Raw genomic sequence first — 27,084 nt, forward strand, 5'->3', positions numbered from 1 at the left:
GAACCTGCCAGGAGTGATTTCTGAATGTAGAGCCAGGAGTGACTTCTGAGCACTGCTGGGTGTGACCAAAAAAACAACAACAACAACAACAACAACAATGAACGAATAGCAAAAAAGCCTTTATAAATGCTCTTTTTTATTTGAAGGATAATTTTTGTTCTGAAACTGATATGCTCTGATCTTCCTATGACACCTTTTTTGATTGTGTTAAAAATACCCCCCACCTAGATGTACTCCTTCCTACTCGCAGGTTTCCCTCTTACACATCTATATATTCCTCTCCACCTTCAGCTGAGTAGGTCTTCACCCAGCCTAGGGTTTGTCTATCTCCCTAACTGTCTGTCTCCCTTTATTTTTAGGCCTCAGAACTTGCCTCTTTAATTCAGACCAAAAGGGAGCTTGGTTGTAGAGCGACTTATATCCAAACTATTGAAGAAGGAATTAATACTCACACTCATGCAGCCAAAGACTTCTGGAAACTTCTGGGTGGCCAGAGCAGTTATCAATGTAAGACTTTGCTGTGTTTAGAGAATGGCCAGATTCAAATTGCTTGAATGTTTTCTTAGCCAACCCTTTGCCATGATAAATAAAATGCTCTCTTCTTGTCTCACACCAAAGCTGCTGGAGACCCCAAAGAAGATGAACTGTATGAAACAGCCATCATAGAAACAAACTGCATTTACCGACTGCTGGATGACAAGCTGGTTCCTGATGACGATTTCTGGGGGAAAATTCCAAAGTGCTCCCTTCTGCAGTCAAAAGAGGTAGTGTGCAGAATGTACTTTGCATTTAGCTTCCCATAAAATCATAGGTGCCCACTGAATGCCAGCCAGTTTCCATTCGACTGGCATCTTTATAAAGGATATTTATTTGTGACCGCAAACATTACTGGCCTCCTCTTTTTTTGGATTTTTGAACCACACACAGAGACATTAAGTGGTTACTCCTGGCTCTCCACTCAGAAGTTATTCCAGGCAGGCGCAGGATCTATATGGGATATTGGGAATCAAATGCAGATCAGACACATGCAAGGCCTGTTCTCTGTACTATCACTCTGGCTCCCATTACTGCCCTTTTATAGATTTCTATGGAATCTAGAATATTGCTTAGAAGATGATCAATGGATCATTGAAAGCTTCTTCTATTTTAGGTAAAATATAGTTTAAGTTTGGTGTGCTTTTTTTTTTACTATCTTTTTCCTGATACCGTATTTGCCGGCGTATAAAACGACTGGGCGTATAAAACAACCCCCTAATTTTGCAGTTAAAACATAGGTTTAGGCCTATATTCACTGTATCAGACAGAACATTCCTGTGCTGCAACTGTATGTACCACAGTAAGCCAATCGCAACAAGCAAAGGTTTAAAGGTTATACTGTCATAGACTCTCTCTCTGACTCTGGCCAATCTGAACAGGCTTTTGACAGTGTAGATTCGGTTTCAGAACACTGTATAATTTGCCTGCATAAAAAGCCTGCTTGGATTGGCTGAGTTAGAGAGGCGGTCTGAGCAGCCTTGCAGTGATTGGTGCAGGATCGAGAGTTTGTGGCAATATTCAGACAATTTTTGTTTAGCGGCATATTGAAACATTTTTTGGGATATACTCGGCGTATAAGACGACCCCCTATTTTCGGTTGACTTTTTTTTGTTTCAAAAGTTGTCTTATATGCCGGAAAATATGGTATTTCTCTTCTTACTATATATATATATGGGAATGAATTGGTGTTAGTTAAATGTATGTTGGTAATCATTTTGTTATATATAAATCATCATGCTATGCTCTGCCCCTTAAATTTATGAAGTTCTATATATCACTTACAGTCAATAAAACTGGGGGGTGTAAATAATACTTAATCCTCTCCTTCGATTATTTTTATATAAAATAAAGTCGTTCTTTTTTGTTTTAGGAGATCCATGTCTGTGTAATTTATGGTTTTTTCCAAGTAATGTTCTATTTTTTTCCTCACAGAGTAAAGATATATTTCTAGTACCATTAAGTATTTAAGTATTGGTGAGAAGGGGGAGTCTTATAAAAATACTTCAAATTCCATTGGAAAAATATTAAAGATGATATATACTAAATTTAGATGAACTGTGTAATATGGGCAGACATTTGATTAAGGGCAGAGAGAGGTCATAGAGAAATAATCAGGAATAATTTTAAAGGCAAGGGAACTTGGGTCTGGTTTGGAGTAAGTAAGTTTTGGATTGCTGGAAATAAATGAGTGGGGGTCAACTATTTTCAGAAGAAAATGTAGAATGAGCCATTGGCAGGGAAATAAGAAATAAAATTTTCAGTAATGTATCCAGTCAGCATGACCTTGAGAGTCTTAGAATTATAGCAGAGATGATATTGCTATATTCTTGTGCCTGGCATGCGTAAATAACTAAAGAGGAGGGGTAGGAAGAAGGAAAATGGGAGATGGGAAGATCTGCTTGAATAACTCCTATGAAGCAGAAATTTTCAGTGGCTTGAAAGTTTCAAGGAGGGAATCCTAATTTAGGACAATAAACCAGCATTCTTACCCCACACCTGGACAGAGTCCAGGCTAGCTGAGCCCACCTGGGACCCTTTTGTATTTCTGTGGGTCTCTCCATTCTGAGTTACATCATCACTCCTTCCATGTTAACTCATTTTATACCATGTTCCCAGGTACTGGTGTTTGATTTTGGTAGCGAGGTTTATGTCTGGCATGGCAAAGAGGTCACCTTAGCACAACGGAAAGTAGCTTTTCAGCTGGCCAAGCACCTGTGGAATGGAACCTTTGACTATGAGAATTGCGACATCAACCCACTGGATCCTGGAGAATGTAATTCGCTGATTCCCAGGTACTCGGGTGACAGAGTTACAGATTCCACTAGGATCCCTCACACATCTCTGACCACAGCTGTTCCCTGTTGCTCTTAGGGCCCCATTTCTATAAATGATTGCATGTAGGACCATTAGGCCACTGAAAGAGCATCTCTTCAGCTTTTATCTCTTACTCTTTTATGGAAGTCTCCTGGAAGATGTTTCTTGAAGTGATCAAATAGTTCTTGAAGTGAATGAAAAATCCCCACCTACTGCATTCCAGGTGCTACCATGGCAGCCAAAAAGCAATTGTTTAAACAAATTACTTGCTTGTCTTAAAAAGTTTGCTTGGGTCAGGAAATCAATCATTGATCATAGTGCAGAGCAATACATTTCTTCTCATTTTTCACCTGCCTGGCTAATCACTTGAACCTCAGGATTGATCATTTATTTGTCCCCAGATAATATTTTTTGTTTATTTGTTTTAGGACCACACCCAGCTGTGCTCAAGTGTCTCTGTATGCAGGAATCACTCCTGGCAGTGCTTAGGGAACCATATGGGGCACTAGGGATTGAACTTGGGTCAGCTGTATACAAAACGAGTACCTTCACCCTTGTGCCAATTCTCCATCCCTCTTTATGTCTTGTATGGCATTGGGCATCATGGAAAGAAATAGACATATTAAGATAGTAATTATAATTTTATATTTCCCTACCATGTTTAGATCATTATTTCTCCATGCTTTTCCAATCATGACCCCCTTCCAATTTTGCTTTCTTCCTGTGGCATTGTTCTACTAGTTAACCTCCTAATCTTTTGCCATGGTTCCCCCCTTAAAATGTTTATCCCCTGTGGACCCCCCTCCTAAGAAAGACCTAGGAATTCAAAATTGATCATAGTGCCCCCAGCTGAAAAACTCTGCTAGACATTGCTCATGTTTTCTGCCTTCTTTAAACACTGTCATGACTGCATATTTTGTTCCTAACCTTTGTTGTCAAGTGGATAATTGTGGTTCCTTTCCTGTCTGTTTCTCCCACCCCACAGAAAAGGACAGGGGCGACCAGATTGGGCCATATTTGGGAGGCTTACAGAACACAATGAGACCATTTTGTTTAAAGAGAAGTTTCTTGATTGGACTGAACTGAAGAAACCGAATGAGAAGAATGTAGGGGAACTTGTCCAACAGAAGGTAGAACTGGTTTTATTGAGCCTCAAACCATAAAGTTTGGTCTGGGCCCCAGCAAAAAGGACAGGAGGGGGTTGGGGTGGGGAAGTGATTGTCACAAGAACAAAAGCTTCCCAGAGTTTGCTGGGAAGAGCCAGCCCAAATTTCTTTGGCTTTTGTTATTTTGTTTTTGGGTCACACCCAGCAGCACTTCTGGAACCCCTGGCAGGCTTGGGGGACAAAATGGGATGCTGTGATTTAAATTACTGTCTATCCTAGATCAGCTCTATGCAAAGCCCTACCGCTGTGCTGTCTCTCCAGCCCCTTGTTGTTTTTCTTGTTTGGGGCCATACCTATTATCAGGGATTACTCAGTAGTACTACTGGAAAAACTTAAGGGACCATACTGAGAACCAGGGATAGAAACTGGGTCATTCATATTCAAGACAAGTTCCCTACCCACTGTGCTATCTCTTGGGCCCTTCCTTTGGGGTGTAACTCTAGAAGGTGAACAGAGGCACAGAGAGACAAGAAATAGCTACTGAGCTGGAGATAGAGTGAAGGGTAAGGTGCTTGCCTTGACTCCAGCTTGATCCCCAATATTTCTTCTGGTTCCCCAACTATAAAGCCAGTAGTAGCCCCCTAGTACTTCATTTTATTTGGTTGGATTTTTGGTTTTTGGGGACACACCCAGTAGCACACAGTTACTCCTGGCTCTGCATTCAGAAATCACTCCTGGCCTGAGCCTTCAGAGAACCATATGGGATACCAGGGATAGAACCCAGGTCGGTAGCATACAAGGCAAATGCCCTACCCTTTGTGCTATCACTCTGGCCCATTCCCTAGTACTTCTATATAGTCTTCTCAAAAAAGACACCTTTTTGTTGAGTTTTTGGGTCATACCTAGTGATGCTCGAGGGTTATTTCTGGTTCTACACTCAGGAATTACTCCTGCTGGTGCTCAGGGGACCATATGGGATGCTGGGATCAAACCCAGTTGACCATGTACAAGGAAAACCTGCTGTACGATAATGGCTCTGGCCCACCCCTCCCTCAATTATTTTAATGTAATATTAAAATAATCAAAACAAATCATTAGAGCACAAGCCTCTGAGCATGTTCCTGTTCCCCCCCATAGGAGGACTCCAGGGCCGAGGTGAAACCATATGACGTGACACGAATGGTGCCTGCACCCCAGGCCCTGGCCAACACTGTGCTGGACGGGGTAAACGTGGGCCGGGGCTATGGCCTGGTGGAGGGGGATGACCGGAGGCAGTTTGAGATCGCCATTGCTTCCGTGGACGTGTGGCACATCTTGGAGTTTGACTATAGCAGACTCCCCAAACAGAGCATTGGGCAGTTCCACGAGGGTGATGCTTATGTGGTCAAGTGGAAGTTCACGGTGAGCACTGCAGGTTAGTGAGCACTTTGTTTTTTCAGCGCTACAGAAGGGCCTGCACCTAGGGTACAGTCCACAGCTGCCCGACACCCCCTTTAATCTTGGGTCTCTCTTCCTTCCCTTTTTCCTTTTGGGTCACACCAAATGATACTTGGGCTACTCCTGGCTCTGCACTCAGGAATCACTCCTGATAGTTCTCAGGGGACCATATGGTGGGATGCCGAGGATCAAACCTGACTTGAGCATGTGCAAGGTGTGCACTCTGCCCATTACACTGTCTCTCTAGCTCCTTAAATGGGCATGGAGACTGACTGTCTCTGTCCCCTACTCTCCTTGCCCCCACTCCTCCTGCCCATCACCAACCCCTGTGGTGTGTCCAGTTCAGCCTGACAAACCCATTGAAGGCCTGGCCCTCATCCACTCCCTCCACAGATGTTTTCTGAGTAAGAGTGATGAGTTGTCTCCAAGTGGCATTTTCTCTGTGGCTGGATGCTGCCTGAAACTAAAGCAAAGTCTATACTGAAACCAAATGGTGCCGTAATGTCTCAAGAAATGTACAAGTCTGAGATTTATTCCAAATAAAGTGGGCTGTTTCCTGTGAGGCTAAGCATGCCCGCACCAGCTGGGTTTTGTGGATCTGGTGGAATAAATACATAGTCAGGCTCTTTATGATTTCTGCCTGGGAAATACTCTTTTATAGCAAAGCACTCAATTATATGCTTTGCGCTAGAGGCACTGAGAAGGGGAGAGTAAGTGAATTAGAGAGGGGAATCCCTCTTCTTTGCCAAGAAGGAGCCATTGTTCAAGTTTCCCATGGTGTCTCTCATTCCTTCTTGTAGGAGAGTTTATGTCTCAGTGTTATTTCCAGATTCAGCTCCCAAGAGCATTCACTCACCTCTGTGTAACCCCTCTGGGTCCAGGTGGGATTCTTCTATAGGAACAGAGACTGAGAAAAGCCTATGGACTTAGAGCCATTTGATCTCTTTCTAATTTATCAAAACTAAGTCTTTTTGGGCCAGAGACATAGTATAGTGTTTAGTACATTGTCTTGTACTTGGCTGACCTCGGTTCAAACCCCAGCACTACATATGGTCCTCAGCATGGCCAGGAGTGATCCCAGAGCATTGCCAGTTATGGTCACAAAATAAAATAATTATGATGATGGTAAGGAGGATAATAACAATATGATAATGTCTCTTAATCAATGGGAAGACCTTTTCTTGGGACCTGCTCTTCATATAAGACACTCTTGGCTTTCAAGAAGCAGAGGGAGAACTCAGAACAGGCAGATACAGCCTGGAGAGCTGAGACTGCTGTAGGACAGTGTGAGAATCATAGACAACTGTTCTTCCTGCAGGGGAAAAGGCAAAAAACCAAGACAGGTGCAAATTCCAAGATATATATAAACTGCCATAATTTGGGGGGCGTATCTCTCTCCACATCATCACCACCACCACTCAATTTCACTACGTCAGAGAACAGGATTGCTAATGAAAGCTAGACCTTAATTCCTCAAAATCAGTAGAAATGTCAGGTGAGTGACATACTTCTAAGTTAATTGAAGATATTTGTAAACTATTCATTAGTGGTTTTATTCACTTGCCCACTTCACAAACTTGAGGCAGGATAGCACAACAGGTTGACTACATGCTTTGCATGAAGAGGGCCAGGTTTGTCCCTGCACCCCATGGTTCCCAAATACCATCTCAGAAGTATCCTTTGAACACTGCAGGGTATGACCCAAAATAGAAACAGAAAATGATAAACTTGACCTCGAGTAGATATCTCAGAAAGTCATGTTCAGTTCAAATATTCTTTGTTTTAGTTTGAGGGCCAGACCCAGTGGTGCTCAAATATTATTCCTGGCTCTGTGCTCAGGGATCATTCCTGATGGTGCTGAGGGATGATGTGCTGGGGAGTGAATCCAGGCTCGCTGTGTGCAAGGCAAATGCCCTATTAACTGTGCTATCTCTCAGCCCCTCATCTGTATACTTTTTAAATCATTAGACTGCTTTTTTGTTTGGTTGTTTAGTTGGTTTTGGGAACACACCTGCGATGCTCAGAAGTTACTTCTGACTCTGCATTCAGAAATAACTCCTGTAGGCTCAGGGGACCATATGGGATGCCAGGAATGGAACCTGGTTTTTCCCAGATGGGCTGTGTGCAAGGCAAACTCCCTACCACTGTACTATTGCTCTGACCCCTAAACTTCTTTATGAGAACTCTACAGAGACCTTTCTTTTATATATATATATATATATATATATATATATATATATATATATATATATATATATATATATATATATATATATATATATATATATATATTTAAACACCTTGATTACAAATATGATTATAGTTGGGTTTCAATCATGTAAGGAACACCCCCCCGCTTCACCAGTGCAACATTCCCATCACCAATGTCCCAAGTCTCCCTCCTCCCCACCTCAACCCCTGTGCTCTAGATAGGCTTTCTACCTCCCTCATTCATTCACATTGTTATGATTGTTCTCAGTGTAGTTGTGTCTCTAACTGCACTCATCACTCTTTGTGGTGAGCTTCATGTCGTGAACTGGACCTTCCAGCCCTCCACAGAGCCCATTCTTAAAATGTGCAAAATGAACCATTTTGGTCCATGACCTCTGAAACTCTTAGAATCTTTTTGCTTTCCTCTTACCTTCAAACCCCAGATGAGTATGATTTGGTGAATAGGAGTGGAATTGAGAGAAAAAGAGAATGAGAGACCTCAGTTGTCATCATTCACTTTGGGATGTGTAGATGCCAGAGCACCACAGCCTGTCTGAGTTGGACCCTACTGGCATCTGAGCAGCTCCTGATGCCATTTCTTCCAAAAGGCTTCTTCGTGGTCACTGCCCTGATACCCCCATTCGCTCACCTTTGCAGAAATGCCTTTCTCCATAAAGGACCCTCCTCCTGTCCCTGTGTGGACCCCTGCCCACCCCTATTATATACTCCACCCTATGTCACACATTACCCTGTCCTGTGTCACAGACCCCCATATGCCCTGTATCATACATCCTGGTGGTCCACTGTGAAGCAATAATATTGTTAAGTACAGTGAAGGGAAGTGGTTTGTTCTGAGCAGCAGCATCATAGCCTCAAGCTTCTGAAGAGTCTCTGGCACACAACAGATGCTCAAAAAATAGTTGTTGAATGAATAAACCAGAAGTATCTGCATTGAGAAATGCTCATAAAAGCAACAATTTTGAAATCTTCTCTGGAATGACCACTTGACCAGTTTGTTTTGGTGACTGCTCTTTGGGGAAATCACATTTATGGAATTGCTAATGTCTGTCCACTTTCTGATTATTTAGGCAGTTCAAATAAACAGTCTTAACTCCTGGCTGCTGCCCTGGTGCCGGATTAAAGTCTCAGATTATTGTATGAATTTGATATATCAGCAATCTGTCCCTTCCAGGTCTACCAGAACTTGGAGACTTCAAAGTATTTTTTTTTTCCTTTTACTAGAGCAGTTTTCACAGACCAATGGTTTTTCCTTCAAGCTTACAGCTGTTGTTTTCCATATCTTTTCTCCACCAACTAATCTGTTGCCAGAGAATGGTGCAATATGGAAAAATAAATTTGCATCTGTGAGAGCATCTGTTCCTGCCTTAGCACTCTCTGATTTGCATGAATACACATATATATACACACATATACACATACACACACACTCTTCTTAAGGCACAGGAAGTGTTTATGAATCATTTTCCTCCACAGATGAGTTAGAAAGAAAAGGTGGGTTTTCCCTTGGGCTCTAATGATTTCTTCACCCCATGCCGCAAAGCCATTTCTTGGCTGCTTGTCCTTGCAATGCTGGCCAGGTGAGCTAGTATTTGCTCTTCCCTGGACTTGTCATCTGCTTACAGACCTTCTGCTCTTCTGTGTTCACAGTGGGAAGTCGGCAAAAGGGGGAGCATGCGATTAGGGTGGCTGGCAAAGAGAAGTGTGTCTACTTCTTCTGGCAAGGTCGGCACTCAACAGTGAGCGAAAAAGGCACCTCGGCACTAATGACGGTGGAGCTGGACGAAGAAAGGGGAGCCCAGGTAAGTTGTCAGTGGGTTGAATGCTGAGGCCAGAGAGGCCCAGAAGGGCAGCTGGTCCCTGAGGACTTAGTGAGCATAGAAGAGAATCATTCAGAGCCTTTAGGGTGAGAAGAAGAGATAAAGGAATTCAAGTGGACATGGGTGACTGGGCCCAGAATTTTGTTGGGGTTAAGTTGTGATTGATCCATGTATCAACAAGCAGTCTCCGCCATACACAGATGTGGTTTGTGAACAACAGAACATCCAATCAAAATCAAAAGCCATTTTCAGTTTTGGCCCAACTTTTCTTGATTCAGGCTGTACCATACATACACACCCTATTGCAGGGGTCTCAAACTTAATTTACCTGGGGACCGCAGGAGGCAAAGTCGGGGTGAGACAGAGCCGCATAAGGGATTTTGCTTACCGAATATTCGCAATAAAAAATCACATTAAACATTTGCATACCCCGAACAGAACTGCTCGGGATATGCGAATGTTTAATGCAATTTTTTTCTTACTAATGCGATTTTTGTTGCGATTATTCGGTAAACGAATAATCGCGAATATTGCGATATTTGAAGCCGGCCTCGGGCCACAAAATGTTGTACAGAGGGCCACAAACGGCCCACGGGTCGCGAGTTTGAGACCCCTGCCCTATTGCAATCGAATCTTAGACAGAATATCTGCAATTAGTAAAGACAAAACCAGTGCAAATGTGTATGTTTTCATTTTCACTTGACTGATAATTCTGGAATTTTAAGTTGAAAAGAAAGATGGTTTTTCTTCAGCTGCAATTGGCAGAGCTCCTTCCAAATATTCTGTCAGATGTGTCCCTTCATCCATATCTGCTTAAAAGTGTCACCAAACAGCCAACCTAAAAAGCCTTGAAGCTCCAGGGCATTAAAATGCCCACAAACATCATTTATTCCTCTTACACTCATGTGTCCTAAGGAAATATACAGATGCATGGAAAAAAATCAATATTCCTCTGTGTTCTGCAAAGCAACCTCCATGTTACTTCTCAAATCCATCAAATGGTGTTGATCCCTTAGTCTCTGTTATATTGAACTACTGGGATTTGTTGGCATTTCCTGGTTAGCCCTCATGTCTCTTCAACCGCACCCTCTCTTGCACCCTGCCACCTTACCCACTGTACTAGCTCTCCAGTACCTGAACTTGGTGGTTGTTTTATTTTTGTTCTTTTATATGTGTGTGTGTGTGTGTATATATACACATATATTAATATATTCACCATACATATATATTGGTGGATATAGAGGTTGGTCCATACCCAGAAGTTCTCAGGACTTACTCCTGACTTATGGATCATTCCTGGCAAGACTGGGGAACCACATGGGGGTGCCACAATTGAATCCAACCATGGAAAGGCCTTACCTATTGTACTATTTCTCCAGCCCCTGAATTTGTTTTTAATCACTTCAATAGCTAGCAGATTCCCCCATCTGCATATAATACTGCCACAGAACAGTACGTAGGCCCGAAGGATGCTAGAGAGGTGATGGAAGGATCTCACCCAGCACTGCTCATGGTCCACCAGTAGAACCAGCTGAGGCCCCAAAAGTTACAAATACTTTTTTAGTCGTATTTTTATTGAGGAAGATAGATGCCCGACTAACTTATATAAAAGGAAAGTAGAGGGCTAGAATTTCCCATGTGCCTGATGTGTATGACTGAGTGGCCCAGATCTGTTCCTCACTTGAACTTGTTTCTACTGTCAGGTCCAAGTTCTCCAGGGAAAGGAACCCCCCTGTTTCCTGCAGTGTTTCCAAGGGGGAATGGTAGTACACTCAGGGAGACGAGAAGAGGAGGAAGAAAATGCGCAGAGTAAGTTGTTTTTCCTGCAGGAAATGAAATGTGTTTGTCTTCTGGGAAGGTATTTTTACAGCCTCAGGCTCTCAAGCTGTGTCTGTTCACATAGCTGTGGCTTCACCCCTGAGAGCCTCCTAAATGCTGAGCCTCATAAGTTAGCTTTATGGGGTGCTCATAAACCCCGCCTCCCCTGGACTTGACTGGAGAATCCAGCTTTGCCCGCAGGGTGCCCAGGAGCCACTTTTCCTCCTAGGCCTGTTCCCCAGAATCTCCCTTTTTCAAAAGAAGGCTAAAAAGGGGAGAGACCGTCGTCAGCTCTTCTTTAAAGAATAAGACTATAATTGATACTATTTTAGTATTTAAATATATTTGTATAATTATAATAAGAATTACAATATTCTTGTTGGCCAGCATTAATATGTGTGTGTGTATATATATTTGAAGAGCCCTTTGAAATATCATTGGGAGAAAAGGTGCTTACATGGGGGGGTTGCAAGGTAATTCAGAGCAGTGGACTTTGGGCAGTCTGCTTCTACCCCAGAAGGAGATCTTCTGGGCAGACTGTAATAAGACAGTCACTGGCACAGCCTGACACAGTACCCCCAGTTCAGAAGCTGGTATGTCTGCAAGGGACTATTAGCCTGAAACAATTCTGCAGTTTGGTGTGACCTAACACTCGTCCTAACTCCGTGTCGCTGGCGCCCCCTGCAGGCGAATGGAGGTTGTACTGCGTTCGGGGAGAAGTTCCCATGGAAGGAAACTTGATGGAAGTGGCCTGTCACTGCAGCAGCCTGAGATCCAGAACGTCCATGGTGGTTCTCAATGTCAACAAAGCCCTCATTTACCTGTGGCACGGATGCAAGGCCCAGGCCCACACGAAGGAGGTTGGAAGGACCGCGGCCAATAAAATCAAAGAACAGTGAGTGTTGTGGGGGTGGCATTGTTTTCTGAAAGGGACTCCCCCATGGGCAAAGGGCTCCTCAAGAGTCCCAGCGGATGCCCCAGTGCAATTATACCACAAGGGAGTGTTCAGGATGTCCCAGGAAAGGTCCAAGAACTTCTGTCACTGGTAGATGAACCACATATTGGGGTTACACTCTCCAATCTGAGGCTCCCTTCATCTTCCACACTCAGAGAGCTGAAGCTCCATCTGATGTGAGAAATGGAAAGGACCCCAGCTCCTCCTTCAGCTGTTCCCTGGGTGCAATTCAGTGTTCAAGTTGAAGTCTAGGCCATTGGTATTTGGCAGAGAAGAGTTGGTGACCATATATTGCATCAGTGTAGGCCACTGACAGAGAGAAAGGGGGAACTCATTGGGACATCAGGGTGAAGAGGAGCAGAGAAGATGAGGGAATGTAATGTGGTGGCAAGTTTCCTCTCCCACCTGGCAGCATGAGTGGCACCCACCCAAGAGTCCCTCTCATCCTTTGCTGACACCCAAGCAGACAGTGGTTTCCCACGATCACCCTGAGCCACTAGAGTACAGTGTGTGGGGGGGGCACATCAGTTCTTGGGATGTTAGGATGGTGAGATATGTCCATGTAGTACTCCAACTCAGTATCCAGGGAGAAAGCCAATAGCAGGGCAGTGGTGAGTGTTCTGGAAGGTACTGAAGATTTCATGGCCCAGGGAGATTTTTTTGTGTGACCCACTAAGAAGAAAAGCTGTGAAAAGCTCTTTCCTGCACCCCTCAGCCATCATGGGTGCCCCCACAGGTTCTCTGATCCAATCCGAAACTTGGCAGTGATCAGTTTCAGGCCAGTCTCTATCTCGTGCCAGTAAGATAGGACAGAAGTGGCAAACATACATTTTCTTGTGAAGACATTGGTGATTTGTTGTTGTTGTTGTTGTTGTTGTGTGTGTGTGTGTGTGTGTGTGTGTGTGTGTGTGTGTGTGTGCGCGCGCGCGCGCGTGCTTTGTTTTGTTTGGTTTTGATTTTGGACCACTCCCAGCAGTACTCAAAGGTTACTCCTGGCTCTGTGTTCAGAAATCACTTCTGGCAGGCTTGGGGGGAAGATATGGGATGTTGGGGATCAAACCCATCGGTCCCAGGTCAGCCACATGCAAGGCAAATGCCATCCTGCTGTGTTATAGCTCCAGACCTGTTTTTTATTTTTGTTCTTTGGCCACACCTGGCAATGCTCAGTGATTACTCCTGACTCTGCTCCTGGCAGTGTTGGGTGACCATATGGGTGCTGGAGATCAAACCCAGGTGGGCCACATGTAAGGCAATTACCCCACTCAAATGTGCTCCAGCGGGGCCGTGAAGGTGGCGCTAAAGGTAAGGTGTCTGCCTTGCAAGCGCTAGCATAGGACGGACCGCGGTTCGATCCCCCGGTGTCCCATATGGTCCCCCCAAGCCAGGGGCGATTTCTGAGCGCATAGCCAGGAGTAATCCCTGAGCGGCAAACGGGTGTGGCCCAAAAACCAAAAAAAAAAAAAAATGTGCTCCAGCATCTGACATGGATGATTTTCCAGTCCATCTCACAGGTGATTGTTCAATCTTCTCTTTAAATCCATATATGTGCCTTTCTGCACACACATTCCTAACCCCTTGGTGCATGTTTTGGTAAAATGTGTGAGTTTTGCAGGAAGCTTTGAACTGGAGAGCAGAAAAGAGACCATGAGTGGATCTGAAAATTCCATTTTAAATGGGTTTGTTTTCTTTGATTGTTTTTTGAGTTTTTTTTGTTTTGTTTACTTTTGTTTGTATGGGGGGGGAGCTATACAAGGCAGTATTCAGGGGCAATCCCAAGTTCTTTACACAGGAATCACTCCTGGTGGGCTTGGGGCACCATTTGGGTTGCCGGAGATCGAAGCCAGGTCTTCTACATGCAAAGCAATCACCCTTCCCCCTATACTTTCTCTCTAGCCACTAATGTCATGCTTCCAGAACTTCTGGGGTCATAAAACACGAGATTGTACTTTCTCTCACTCAGATGTCCTCTGGAGGCCGGACTACATAGCAGCAGCAAAGTGACAATTCACGAATGTGATGAAGGATCGGAACCCCTGGGATTCTGGGATGCATTAGGAAGGAGAGACAGGAAAGCCTACGATTGCATGCTCCAAGGTAATAAGCCCCCCACCCACTCAATAGTCACTGAGCAGAAGTGGGGTGCATTGCCTCAACTGGGTCTACATGTACCTCCCATCCAGTCCAGAGATTTCATGATGTGCTAGCTTCCACAGTGCTAAGGAAAATGGGGTATGGCCTCAGAGAGACCTGTGAGAGGGGCTGGTCATGAAAAAGGGGGAAGATTATTCCCATCAGGAAAAGTTTCATGGAGCCCCAGGGAATTCAGGGCCTGGGGTGGGAGGTTTTTAGGAAAGGGAAGGAGAAGGGACAATCGGATGTGCGGTAACTATATAGGCTGCAGGGAAAGAAGGCCTTCAGTTTGGTCACCATCTGGGGCACTAGGAAGAGTGTGACACTCATATTAGAGAGGGTCAGTTCTATACTAAGGACAAAATCACCCAATATAGAATCACTTACTTAAACACAGATTAGAAGGAAAACTGTTTCTCAGTAGCCTCACTAAACTAATCAGAAGCCAGATGAAACACAGATTAGTAGGAATTCTAACCATTCCTCGGCAGTGAGCTGACTTCAACATGTTCCACGCACCGGATTTTGGAATTCATTCCATGCTCACAACTTGCACATGACTTCCCATGATGAAACAGAGGCACAGAGAAGCAAGTGTCCAATGTTGGACTGACAGCCCTGGACCACACCCCAAACCACTCCATTGTATTGTTTCTCCATTTTTATCAAAGTAATCAGGTTTGGGGGCCAGAGTGGTAGCGCAAGCGGTAAGGCATCTGTCTTGCCCATGCTAGCCTAGGACAGACTGCAGTTCGATCCCCCGGTGTCCCATATCGTCCCCCAAGCCAAGAACAATTTCTGAGTGCATAACCAGGAGTAATCCCTGAATATCACCAGGTGTGGCCCAAAAACAAAACAAACAAAAACAGTAATCAGGTTTTTCAAATAATGCCTAGTTCCCTGAGTACAGCAAGATGTTATTCAAAAATAATGGTGCCTGTCAACAATGGAGTGATGATTGACAGTATAGCACATCCCTCCACATAGGGTAGGAGTATAGCCCCCCCCCAAAGTCTCCTGAATTGATATGACTCCCCTGGGAACACATGTGCTACAGCGAACCTATTGAACATCATTGTTTTGTCCAGCTCAGTTCAAGACTGTCTCATCAGCCTCTAGAGACAGCAACATCTTATCAAAAACCTAGTTGGCAGTGAGTTGCTGACTGAGACACTGGTGAATGTTTGGTGGCTGAAATATGAAAGCACAAAATAATGTTGCATTGTCTAGAATAGCTGTCCCTGTAAGGCACTGTGATCAGTGGATGACGGGGATCTGGGGCTATCCATCTCTGCATTTTGGGCTACACCTGGCAGCTTCCAGGGGTTAATATGGGATGCCTCAGTGGGCCGTGTGCAAGGCAAAGTGCCATAACCACTGAGATATCCCTCCACCCACTTCTTGAGAGTCCTGAACCACCTTCAGCTAATCTGAGATAAAATAAGCAGCAGAACACAGGAGCCTTTCCACTGGCTGCTTCTCATTCTCATTCCTGCACGGTGAGAGTGACGGTAAATGCCAATGAGGGGCCATCTGTACAGAGAAATGAAGTCTCTAGTCTCTCAGCTCTCAGTGATAACCAAAGGAAGTTTTCTGCTATATAAACACGCCTCTTGGAAAACATAAGACCTGGATAGCATTATACATTCTATTTTCTAACCTTTTCCTTTTTTATTAGGAATAATTTCCCAAGGTATTCATATTTAGACTTCTAATCACTATAGAGTATTCCCTGATTGTTTTTTATTATAAACTTTTCTCTGCCTAAGTTGTCTCCATAGTAACAGCATTTGAGTTTTTTCTAATTTGTTGTTATCACATAATAGAGTTGTAAGTCACTTCGGGTGCACTGACTTTTGGTGCCAATAGCCTGAGGCTGTGGCGCTACTCAGGTCAGTCGTGGTGCTAGGGATCATCTGAGACATCCCCTACTGCTCAGGAGTCTCCAGGGCTGCCTAGGGCAATACTCAGAGAACTGGTAATGCTGGGGGAAAGAGTGTGGGTTGGCTTCATGCAGAGCACAATCTCTGCTATCTCTCCGGCCGCCAAATAATTTTTGTAGGCAATTCTGTCCCCATTTCTTATTACTTCCTAAATATGTAAGTGATGCTACATTATAATTACAAATGTCTTATAGAAGTTATGCATGTATAGGGCTGAACTTGTAGCTCAAAAGTAGAACACACACCGGGCAAATATGAAGTCCTAAAGTTAATCTCTATCACCACAAAAAGTACATGCCTGTATGTATGTTTTTCTGTGTACCAGTAGATTTGCATCACATATTCCCAGCAGGATGCAAGAGTGTCCTTTCCCAGCACAATCATAAACTCGATCCTTTCTCAAATTGGATTGAGAGAAAACTAGAGAAAGCTCTCAATGCACTATTTTAAGATAATTTTAAATTAAAAGTCTGGGGCCTCAAGAGATAGCACAAAGATAAGGCAAACATACTTTTCATGCTGCTGACCCTGGTTTGATCCCCTGAATCCCATATGGACCCCAGAGCATCACCAGGGGTGATCCCTGAGCTCAGAGCTAGGAGTAAGCCCTGAGAATTACCGGGTATCTGATTAAATTCTTTCTGTATGTATTACCTGGGTGTATTTCAACCTTGAGGAAAGCTTTATTTGCCTTCTTCCTATTTTTATTAACATGTATCTTTATTATACTTCTTTATATCCTAAGGACATTTATAAGTGTCAATATTTCCCATCTTGTCACTTGTCTTTTTATTTTGTGCGTTTGATCAGGGTTTTGTTTGCAATTTAGCTTCTCCCTTTGATGCTGTCAGTGCATAAGTCTTCTGCCTGGGGTTCCTTTTACTGTTGTGATTTCAAAGGTTTTCCCCACCTCCACACTCACAGCAGCTCTTCCTATCCTTGTACCGATTCTTTGAGAATTGTATATTTTCAAGGATTTCTCCAGCCCCTCTGGAATTGACAGCAGCATGTTTTATCTTTTGCTTTGTTCTCTTTCTTTTCAAAGATCCTGGAAATTTTAACTTCACGCCTCGCCTGTTCATCCTCAGCAGTTCCTCTGGAGATTTCTCAGCTACAGAATTCATGTACCCTGCCCGGGACCCTACTGTGGTCAACTCTATGCCTTTTCTGCAGGAAGATCTTTATAGTGCCCCCCAGCCAGGTAAGATCATGGGTGAGGAATCCTGCTTGGCATAAAATACAAACACTGTCCCAGTGTCATGTCACTTGTCACCTGTCAGGCAGTTTTTATTCAGCAAGTGTATAAGGTAAACACTTGCTTATGTGATCACAGCTTAGCTTCTCTGTACCCCCAAAGATGACACCACATCTGGAAATAGAAGAAAAGACTGTTACTCAAGTAGCCCAAATGTCACTTAGGAAGAGATTGAATGAACAACAGTGTCAGGCTTGTTCAGCCATGTTCTTCCAATTTTTCCTCCTTGTGTTCCTCACACCGACTGGCTACCTCTGCTTCAGCCATCACACTTTAGTTCAGGACAAAAAGAAGGAGGGAAAGGGACAAAGAACAGTAATGGCCCTGACTTTCCTCATATTACAAAGTAAAAGCTTTCCCAGACTCTCAGCAGACTTCCGCTCACTTCCCTGTGGTCAGAGTTCTGTCCTAGGAAAGCCAATGTCCAAGAAGGCACAAGGGCTGGGAGTCTCTGCTGATTGGCCATAGAACAGTGTCTGCCATTTCCAGGTTGCTCATCCAGGCACTTGCCTGAGCTTTTGACTCAGGGTCAAAGCTGTTTCTATTCAGGATCACCTTTAGAAAGAATATCCGTGCTCTTGTTTTGGTTGGAGTCATTGCAGATGAGGCTGTGTGTAATATACCCTCCTATAGTTGGAGGGCTCTCACTGCTTTCAGGGATCCCTAATGCCTAGCCTACATCTGGATGAAAGGGCCTGGAGTAGCTGGTGGGAATCCTACCCCACAGTACCACCTGGAAATCTTAGTTAGTGCTTCTATATTAGACTGTGGGAGCCACTAGCAAGTATCTTACAAAAGAGAGGATTCCAAACTGGAACAATAAATAATACAGCAGATAGGACGCTTGCCTTGCACATAGCTAGTCTAAACTCAATCCCTGGCACCATGAGCCTCTCAGGAGTGATCCGTAAATGCAGAGCCAGTAAGCCCTGAACAATGCTGGGTATAGTCAAATAGGGGGAAGGGCATGTGGGGATCTCCCATCTCTCCACAGCCACATTGTCCCATAGCTCAGGATAAAGGTTCTACTTCAGTCAGGCTTTCACATGGAGCCCCGGGTGGGTGTTTGGACAGACTGAGGGGAGCTGAACAGATGGTGGGAGCCCTGCAGCTAGTGGAAGGGACCAGTGAGGAAGCTGAGGTGCCCCTGCTGGTTCTTAGGACACTTGCTCTGGAAAATATTCTTGGACTCTTAATGGCAGCTGAGCCCTGAGAGAGAGGAATGCACATGAGCCATGTGAAGAGCAGGTCACATGGCTTCAACACACTCACCCCTTTGGAAGGAAGAATGATAATAGCCCCTGAAGGTCATGCACATTTGTGCCAGTGCCCATAGCTGCCAGATGCCAGGAGGGCAGGACAGTAGGAACAGGAGCAGAGAGGGAAGTGGAAGAGGTGGGAGAGAAGGAGGAGAAAGGATGCCCAGGCATAAACCTTACCTTCCCCTACCAAGCAACCCTCCCTACTCTCATATTCAAAAGCTGAGATGGCACAGAGACCCTCACTCTGTCCTCTGCCCAACTCAGGGCATGTCCCCTGAAAAAGGAGGCAGGCAGAGGAGAGCAGCACTCCATAAGCCTGCAAGGGTTCCTGACTTCCCTGTCTCCCCCCCCTGCAGCTCTCTTCCTGGTGGACAATCACCACGAGGTGTACCTCTGGCAAGGCTGGTGGCCCATTGAGAACAAGATCACGGGTTCTGCCCGCATCCGCTGGGCGTCGGACAGGAAGAGCGCCATGGAGACGGTGCTGCAGTATTGCAGAGGTGAGTGCTGCCACTTCCTGCTCAGCAGCTGCTTCCTGTGTGCAGGTAACATACAGGGAAACCACGGTTTCCCTTTGTCCCAAGTGAGTGTACCTCCGGCCAGAGTTTCAGGATGCTTGGCTCTCTTGTATGTGGAGATGATCTCTTAATTTCCCCACAAACACACAAGCACATGTATGCATGTGCGTGTACACACACATATAAGCACACTGTCCACACACCACGTCACGGGGTCAAAAAGCAAGAGGTCTTCCCAAATGGACTGCAAAGTCTTTCTTAAAAGCAAAAAAGTCTTCTTGCCTTTCATTTATTTTTATTGTCATATCTAAAATGAAAGATCAATGACCAAATCACAGTTTTCTCTCCTGCCCATCTAAAATGTATGATCTTTTATATAAAAAAGAGCTGCCAACAGCTACTTACCCAACATCCAGAATTTGTTCAATTAGTATCCATGAGTTTGTACAAATTAATTCTCTCCTTGAAAAGCACTTGCCTCAAGAACTTAGGAAACTTTCTACAAAATATCTAAAGTAAACAGGATTTTTAAAATGCTACCATTTGTAAAAATTCAAGAAATGGGCAGTTCCATACAGGGGTCTCAAACTCAATTTTTCTGGGGGCCACAGGAGGCAAAGTCAGGGTGATCCTTGAGTGTAAAAGCCTTGAACATTGGGGGGTGTGACCCAAACAACTAAAACAAAACAAAACAAAAAAAGATTCCTCTAGGGCAGGGCCACAAAATGTTGTATGGAGGGCCATTTGCAGCCCGCGGGCCGCGAGTTTGAGACCCTTAATACAGTGCGTTGAACTCTGCACTGGGAAACTTTCACTGTATGAGCAGGAGGAAGGAAGTGCCCTGCAGGGAATAGTTTCACTGTCCAGGGCCCAGGAGACTTGATTGAGTCTCTGAAATAGTCTGGTCACATCCACAGCAGTGCTAGATGCAAAGCCAGACCCTCACCTGGTTAGGACCACCCATCTCTCTTCTAAGCATGAACTGCTGTAATTCAACCCAGAAAATAAGGCCCAGTACATCTCTAAGAGCAGGATCTTTGGGCCAGTCTAGATCTACTGACCATTGCCATTTGTGTAACCCCAGGGAAAGGTATCAAGAAGCCGCCCCCCAAGTCTTACTTGATTCATGCCGGCCTGGAACCCCTGACCTTCACCAATATGTTCCCCAGCTGGGAGTACCGAGAAGATATTGCGGAAATCACAGAAATGGTGAGTGCACCATCTGCTGTTGGGGCTGGAGTAGAGTGGGCACTCTTCCCATGGGATTTTCACAGGGAGAACCTCGTTCTGTTTTTTCCTTTCACGCCCAAGTCTCCGTGGCATTAGGTCAGGAAGAGGAAGCTCTAAGGACAAGCCACTGAAATGTTTTTGTTGTGTTTCCACACAGGGTGTTCACATTTTTAAAATGTTCAAGGTGACTCTCCTGACTTGGTGGAATCCCTGCCCTTGCCTCCTCCTGTGAGCTAAAAAATACTTGATTCTCAGGGTCTGCAATGACACCACAAATTTCTCAGATTTCAAACACTGAGCCACAGAGAGAACCTGGGATGAACTGACAGGTTCATCAAATTACTCCACAAATGACAGAACCACACCTCTCCCATCCGTGTCCCCTGGGTGGTCACATCTCAGGAGTCTTTAGGTCTTTTATGAAACCATCTTGGATCTGCCCATGTGCCGTTTATCACAGCTTCTCATTCTCAAAACACAGCCTCCAGAATATTCTCATTTCCTATGGCACAAACAAAAGGAAAACAACCTACTTGGCATGGACCATCTAAGGGGCTGTGGGGCTTGATGGGAGGTTTTTCTCCCTTTTGATTTTTTCTCTCTGGGTGGGAGAGTGGCTTTTCTTGGGGTGGGGAAGGGCATGAGGTGTGAATGAGTTGAAAGAAACCAAGAAACTAAGAAAAAAGTCATGACCACATAGCAGTGCTTGGCAGCATCTCTGGGACTGCTCGCCTCACTTACCTTTTTAGTCAAATACATTTGATCTGCAGGGCCAGGGCAGCCTGGTAGTGGGCACAGCCTTAGAGAGGAGAGATACAATCAACAAAGTCTGAGTTCCTGGGGGGCATAGCCATTTCCCATGTTCTCTGAAGATCACCTAGGGCTGGCTGTGAGCCATGTGATGTCTATGCTGACAATGGGGCAGTGACCCACGCCAGCACCTAGTAATCATTAGCCTCACTAAGGGCACACACTGTACCAGGCACCTTACACATGCTTCTCACCAGTCTTTTTAGATTCCTTTTTTTGGGGGAAAGGGTATAATCAGTATTTGTCAGGGGCTATTCCTACTCTTTGCTCAGATCATATAGGAGACTGGGGATTGAACCTGGGTCAGCGGCATGCAAGGCAAATGCCAATACTACCTGTGTGCTAGCACTCTGCCCCAAATCAGCTCTTCTGAACACACACACACACACACACACACACACACACACACACACACACACACACACACACACACACACACGAGATTTTAATGTTGAATAAAGCGCAGTTCAGCCTCAAAGTATTCTTGATGCGCATAGTCACCTTCTTTTTCTCTTGTGGATTAAGCAGTGAGACTGGTGGGGTAGGGAAGGAGACTTAAAGATCTGGAGCACATGCCTGTAATGCAGAGGTCCCACATTTTATCCCTGGCACCCCATAGTGCCCTGAGCTCTTCCAGGTGACCCTTAGAGTCATCCCAAGCAGCACATTACATACGACACTTAAGGACTCAATCCATACTGCCAGAATAATTATCACTGAATGCCCTCCCCTCCTAAGCCACGTCTACCCTCACTAAAAGGAAATGGAGTGGTAAGGGGTGTGTGTTGTTCTCTTTAAAACTTACTATGTCAAAATATTTGTAAAGAGTTCATTACTTGGGAGATTCTGGTGTTTAGACTTTGGCCATCTTCACTCCAGCACTCTGACAGAGACTATGGGCAGCTTTGTGGTCACTATGGGGCCCCCTCTGTACAGTGCTTTGCATGTTTCTGCCCAAGGCTCCCCAAGATCCCTCATCTGGGATGCAGGCTACCCAGGAATGTGTTTATAGCTTGAACTGCCTTGTGTAGTACTAATTCCACATTCTCCTCTTATTTTCTCTGCTTTCCCAGGATACTGAAGTTTCCAGTCAGATCACCCTGGTTGAAGATGTTCTTGCCAAGCTCTGTAAGACCATCTACCCACTGGCTGACCTGCTGGCCCGGCCCCTTCCTGAGGGTGTGGATCCACTCAAGCTGGAAATCTATCTCACAGACGAGGACTTCGAGGTGAGCATTTCCTGGAGGCCAATGTACTGGCTGGCTCCAGAGCCCTCGGACTTAGCCTTTGGGCTGTTCTTGCTTGTCTTGCATTTCAGAGACCACCAGGGCCACCCCAGCAGTAACTGGCTTGAGTGAGACATGTAGAGCATAGTACCAATGTCATGGACATTCACATACATCTTGGGCCTTCTCCCATCCACCCCCACCCCCCGAATTTGGACCACTCCCAACTGTGCTGAAGGCGTACTCCTAGTTCTGCACTCATGGATCACACCTGGTCCAGCATCATATGGGGTGTTGAGAATTGAATCTGGGTCAGTTTCATTCAACAAAACTTCCTTACCTGCTATGCTACATATCTATATGGTCCCTTTAAAAAGAATGGACAAGGTGCTCAGGGCTTAGTCCTGGATCATCTGTACTCACAGATCATTCCTGGTAGGCTCCAGTAACTCTGTGGGTGCCATGGATCAAACCTAGACCAATCAATGCAAGGCAATGCCTTACTCACTATACTCTCTCTCCAGCCCCAGAAATTTTTCACAATTTACAAAAATTGGGGGTGTGGGGGTGGTATGGACTAGAGTCACTAGACCTAGTGGTGCATAGGTGCTAATAGCTGTCTAAGTTTGAGGTTCACTCTCAACAGTGTTTGGGGGGCCCATGGAATAGTAGGGATCAAAGTAGTGTTAGCATGCAAGACAGCCGCTTTCACCCCTGTCCCATCAGCCTCTTTCTTCATTCCTGCAGTTCGCCCTCGAGATGACAAGGGAGGAATACAGTGCCCTGCCCACTTGGAAGCAGGTGAACCTGAAGAAAGCCAAAGGCCTTTTTTGAGCACTCACCCACACTATTGACACCTCGCCTGTCACTCTCCAAACTGGGAGTCCAGGAAAGTGACTTTGATTTTTTTGGACTGCTATATATAATATATATATGTATGTATTTTTTTTAAATACAACTTCTTTGATTCGAGTTTTCAAAGTTTGAAGTTCTTAGCCCTACTCCTTGTCCTAGAGTTGTGTATTTTGTAAATGTTGACGAGAACTCTTTGGAAACTCTCTTTCCCATTCAGCAGGTAATGTGCATGAATGACTCTATCCTTCGTGCACTTAAGCAGCTGTTCCTTGCAGCAAAGATCGTACTGCCCTCCCCATCCAGCTAAGCCACGCCTATTTTTTAAGCAATTCTCTTGATAAAGTGTTATTTTGATAGCTTGTGGATTCTAAAATATATATTTATATATACACCATATAAATCAAATATGTATTTAACAAATGGAAAGTATGTATTCATTCACTTCTCAGATCTTTTTCTTTTTTTTTTCTTTGGTGTCAAAATAATATTAAAAGGTAGAGTTGCTTCTAGGGGGTTAGCACAGCCCCGAGTTGTAGCCTCATCTGCGTGCTGAAGCGTCGCCTTCCACTTCCACTCGAGGGTGCCCTTGGCCCCTGAGCTGCTTTCGGTGCTACAACCATAAGGGAATGTCTACTTCCTGGCACGGCTCTGAGGACTCTGCGACCCCCGTACCTTCATATCTCCCCCAAATGTATAGTGCCTTGTTTTTATGTACAGTTTATATACAGAAAAATTTTGCTCTGCAATATTTTGATGATGGTTAGAACCTTCTCTACAATTTTACTCTTAAATAGTAGAAATAAGAACATCTCAATTTCTGATATTTGTTGTAAACATGAAACTTGTCCTTTTGCAATATAGGACTCCAAAATAAAAGCTTCTGGATAAACACAATTAATTGATTGGCTCTCATTGTGTTCTTAGCATGTTTCTTACCTGAAACTGATAGATAGATGATAGATAGATAGATAGATAGATAGATAGATAGATAGATAGATAGATAGATAGATAGATAGATTGATAGATTGATAGATTGATAGGTTGATAGATGATAGAGAAATAGACATACATAAGATTTTTTTTTGGTTTGGGGCCCACACCTGGCAGTGCTCAGAGATCACTTTTGACAAGACTTGAGGAACCAGACACAATGCCTAAGACTAAACACAAGTTGGCCATGAGCAAGATAAGTGCCCTTTCCGCTATCATTCCCACCCCTTTTTTTAAATTTTTGGGCCACACGTGGTGACACTCCTGCTATGCACTCAGAAATCACTCCTGGCTTGGGGGACCATATGGGATGCCAGGGGATTGAACTGCAGTCTGTTCTGGGTCAGTCGCATGCGAGGCAAACACTCTACTGCTGAGCCATCGCTCCAGCCCCTGAAACATATATATATATATATATATATATATATATATATATATATATATATATATATATATATATATATATATATATACTGCTCCCAATGATCCTGGAAGCAGTTTTCATCTTGCTGTTTCTGTTCAGTCTGGTCCTGCCTAGGGTTCCAGGAATGTTCCAGAAACTGATGCAGGAGGTGAGAATGCAATTGAGAGAAGCATTGAGAAACACGCAAAGAAATGAAGCCACCCAAGGATCTGCGGTTTTGTGAGCCACAGAAGTCTTGGAAACGAGGATTCCTCCCTATACACACACTTGGGAGTTTGGGGTAATGGGACATTTTTGTGTTGTAGGCTTCTTTAAAATGCAACCTATATGGAGAGAGAGAGAGAGAGAGAGAGAGAGAGAGAGAGAGAGAGAGAGAGAGAGAGAGAGAGAGAGAGAGAGAGAGAGAGAGAGAGAGAGAGAGAAATATGTTTTGGTTTTTGGGCTACACCCAGTGATGCTCAGGGGTACTCCTGGCTATGTGCTCAGAAAGCACTCCCGGCTTGGAGGACTATATGAGATGCCAGGGGATCTAACCTAGGCTAGCACTATCAAGACATACGCCTTACTGCTTGTGCCACTGCTCCAGCCCCTGAAACATATTTTTAAAATAGTAACCAAGCTATCTATTTCTGTTATTAAATATTGGTTTGTGGCTTTTAGTTTAGAGTAGATTTTATATAGTTTTAAAGTGATCCATAAAACTAGTCCTAAGTGATATATTGAAGTTTTATTCTTGCATGTAAGTGGTTCAGTACAACTCATACAATCTCAAATTCCTGACCTCCATACCCTTTTTATAAATAGTAAATATATAAGGTAGTTAGAAAGCTGGAAAGGTAGTTTTATAAAACTCCTCATAAACTGATATATTCTTAAAATCCCAAATTCAGTATTTTCACTAAGTTCTACACATTGTTATTCCTGTCCCACCTTCCACACTCCTTGAGTTACTAAATCAGATCATAAAACATTTGCCTAAACTTAGCCCCTTCTTCATGGATCCTCACCTGATCCCAGGCCAACCAATGGTTCACTCCTATTCAGTCTCAGAACCATGATGCTTTGTATCCCCTGAACTTCAGTGACCACCTCCATTTCTCCTTTCTACAAAAGAAGCTAAGGAGTCAGGAAATGGTTCAAAGGGTGGGTGTGTGCCTTACACACCAGAAATCCATGGAATTTCCAGAAAAGACAAATCCACTTAAAAAGAGATCAAGGTGGTAAGAGATAGAGTTGGGTGAGTTTGAGCATGAGGGAATTTGGGGTGGGAAGGAGAGTTTGTCTGGGCCATGGCCAAGCCTGTCTGCTCCCCAAAGCTCATTCAGTTGTGCAAGTCCAATGTGTGATTCGTGGCATCTATTTCAGACCTTGAGGAAGCAGTTTTAAAAAAGTTTGCCACTTGATTTCTGTCAAAAGTGCAGCCATCCAAATGCTATGTCATTTGGGGACTGAAAAGCATGTTAAAGAAAGGTTACTGAGGCCATAAGCTGACTTCTGGCTGATGGTGTAGTAAGCTTTAGGGAACCAACGCAGTGAGGCTACGTTGATGAGAGAAAAATGGTGCTCGAATTCCAACACAACAAGCAAAAAAGGATTTGGGGCTCATGAGCAAATTGGTGCTGAGTGTAAAATTGCTCAAAGAAAGATTGAGAGTTAGGGGCCCTGGGGGCTGGCCAATTAGATCTAAGAAGATTCTTATTGAGGGCAAAGGTAGAAATCAGATACTAACTGGGGTGTGGGGGAAATCTAGGAGCCTGATTCTACTAATGACAATCAGCATCAAGAGTGGATTTAGCTAAAACAACCTGTAGGATTCCTGGTCAAATTGGTTTATTATTATTATTATTATTATTATTATTATTATTATTATTATTATTTATTAAATCTTTATCTAAAATATGATTGTAGTTAGGTTTCAGTCATGTAAAGAACACCCCCCTTCACCAGTGCAATATTCCCACCACCAATGATCTCCCTCCTCCCCACCCCACCCCACCCCCACCTGTACTCCAGACAGGCCTTCAAATTGGGTTCTTAAAGGACAAAGACCATGGTCTCATGGGGCTCTGAGGAGCCAGACTTTCTCTCTCTTGGGGACTTTCTTACAGTTACTCCTGACTCTGCAGTCAGAAATTGCTCCTGGCAGGCTCTGGGGACCATATGGGATGCCGGGGATCTAATCCAGGTCAGCTGCGTGCAAAACAAATGACCTACCTGTTGTGTTAT

General features: G+C 44.3%; 1 protein-coding gene across 1 annotated transcript in view; it reads left to right on the top strand.

Moving 5' to 3' along the window:
- The window catches only part of SVIL (supervillin), a 261,406-nt gene extending 237,508 nt beyond the window's left edge, over window positions 1-23,898 (top strand). Inside the window, exons 27-40 of the mRNA XM_049777469.1 lie at window positions 360-507; window positions 619-764; window positions 2,653-2,828; window positions 3,836-3,980; window positions 5,094-5,370; window positions 9,273-9,424; window positions 11,146-11,251; window positions 11,948-12,155; window positions 14,176-14,309; window positions 17,334-17,489; window positions 19,162-19,305; window positions 20,408-20,532; window positions 22,437-22,592; window positions 23,337-23,898. Of these exons, the coding sequence (XP_049633426.1) occupies window positions 360-507; window positions 619-764; window positions 2,653-2,828; window positions 3,836-3,980; window positions 5,094-5,370; window positions 9,273-9,424; window positions 11,146-11,251; window positions 11,948-12,155; window positions 14,176-14,309; window positions 17,334-17,489; window positions 19,162-19,305; window positions 20,408-20,532; window positions 22,437-22,592; window positions 23,337-23,423 (2,160 nt within the window). The 3' untranslated portion in view covers window positions 23,424-23,898. The remainder of the gene's footprint in view (window positions 1-359; window positions 508-618; window positions 765-2,652; window positions 2,829-3,835; window positions 3,981-5,093; window positions 5,371-9,272; window positions 9,425-11,145; window positions 11,252-11,947; window positions 12,156-14,175; window positions 14,310-17,333; window positions 17,490-19,161; window positions 19,306-20,407; window positions 20,533-22,436; window positions 22,593-23,336) is intronic.
- The last annotated feature ends 3,186 nt before the right edge of the window (window positions 23,899-27,084 follow it).

This window comes from Suncus etruscus, chromosome 7, assembly GCF_024139225.1.
Source record: "Suncus etruscus isolate mSunEtr1 chromosome 7, mSunEtr1.pri.cur, whole genome shotgun sequence".
NCBI lineage: Eukaryota > Metazoa > Chordata > Mammalia > Eulipotyphla > Soricidae > Suncus > Suncus etruscus.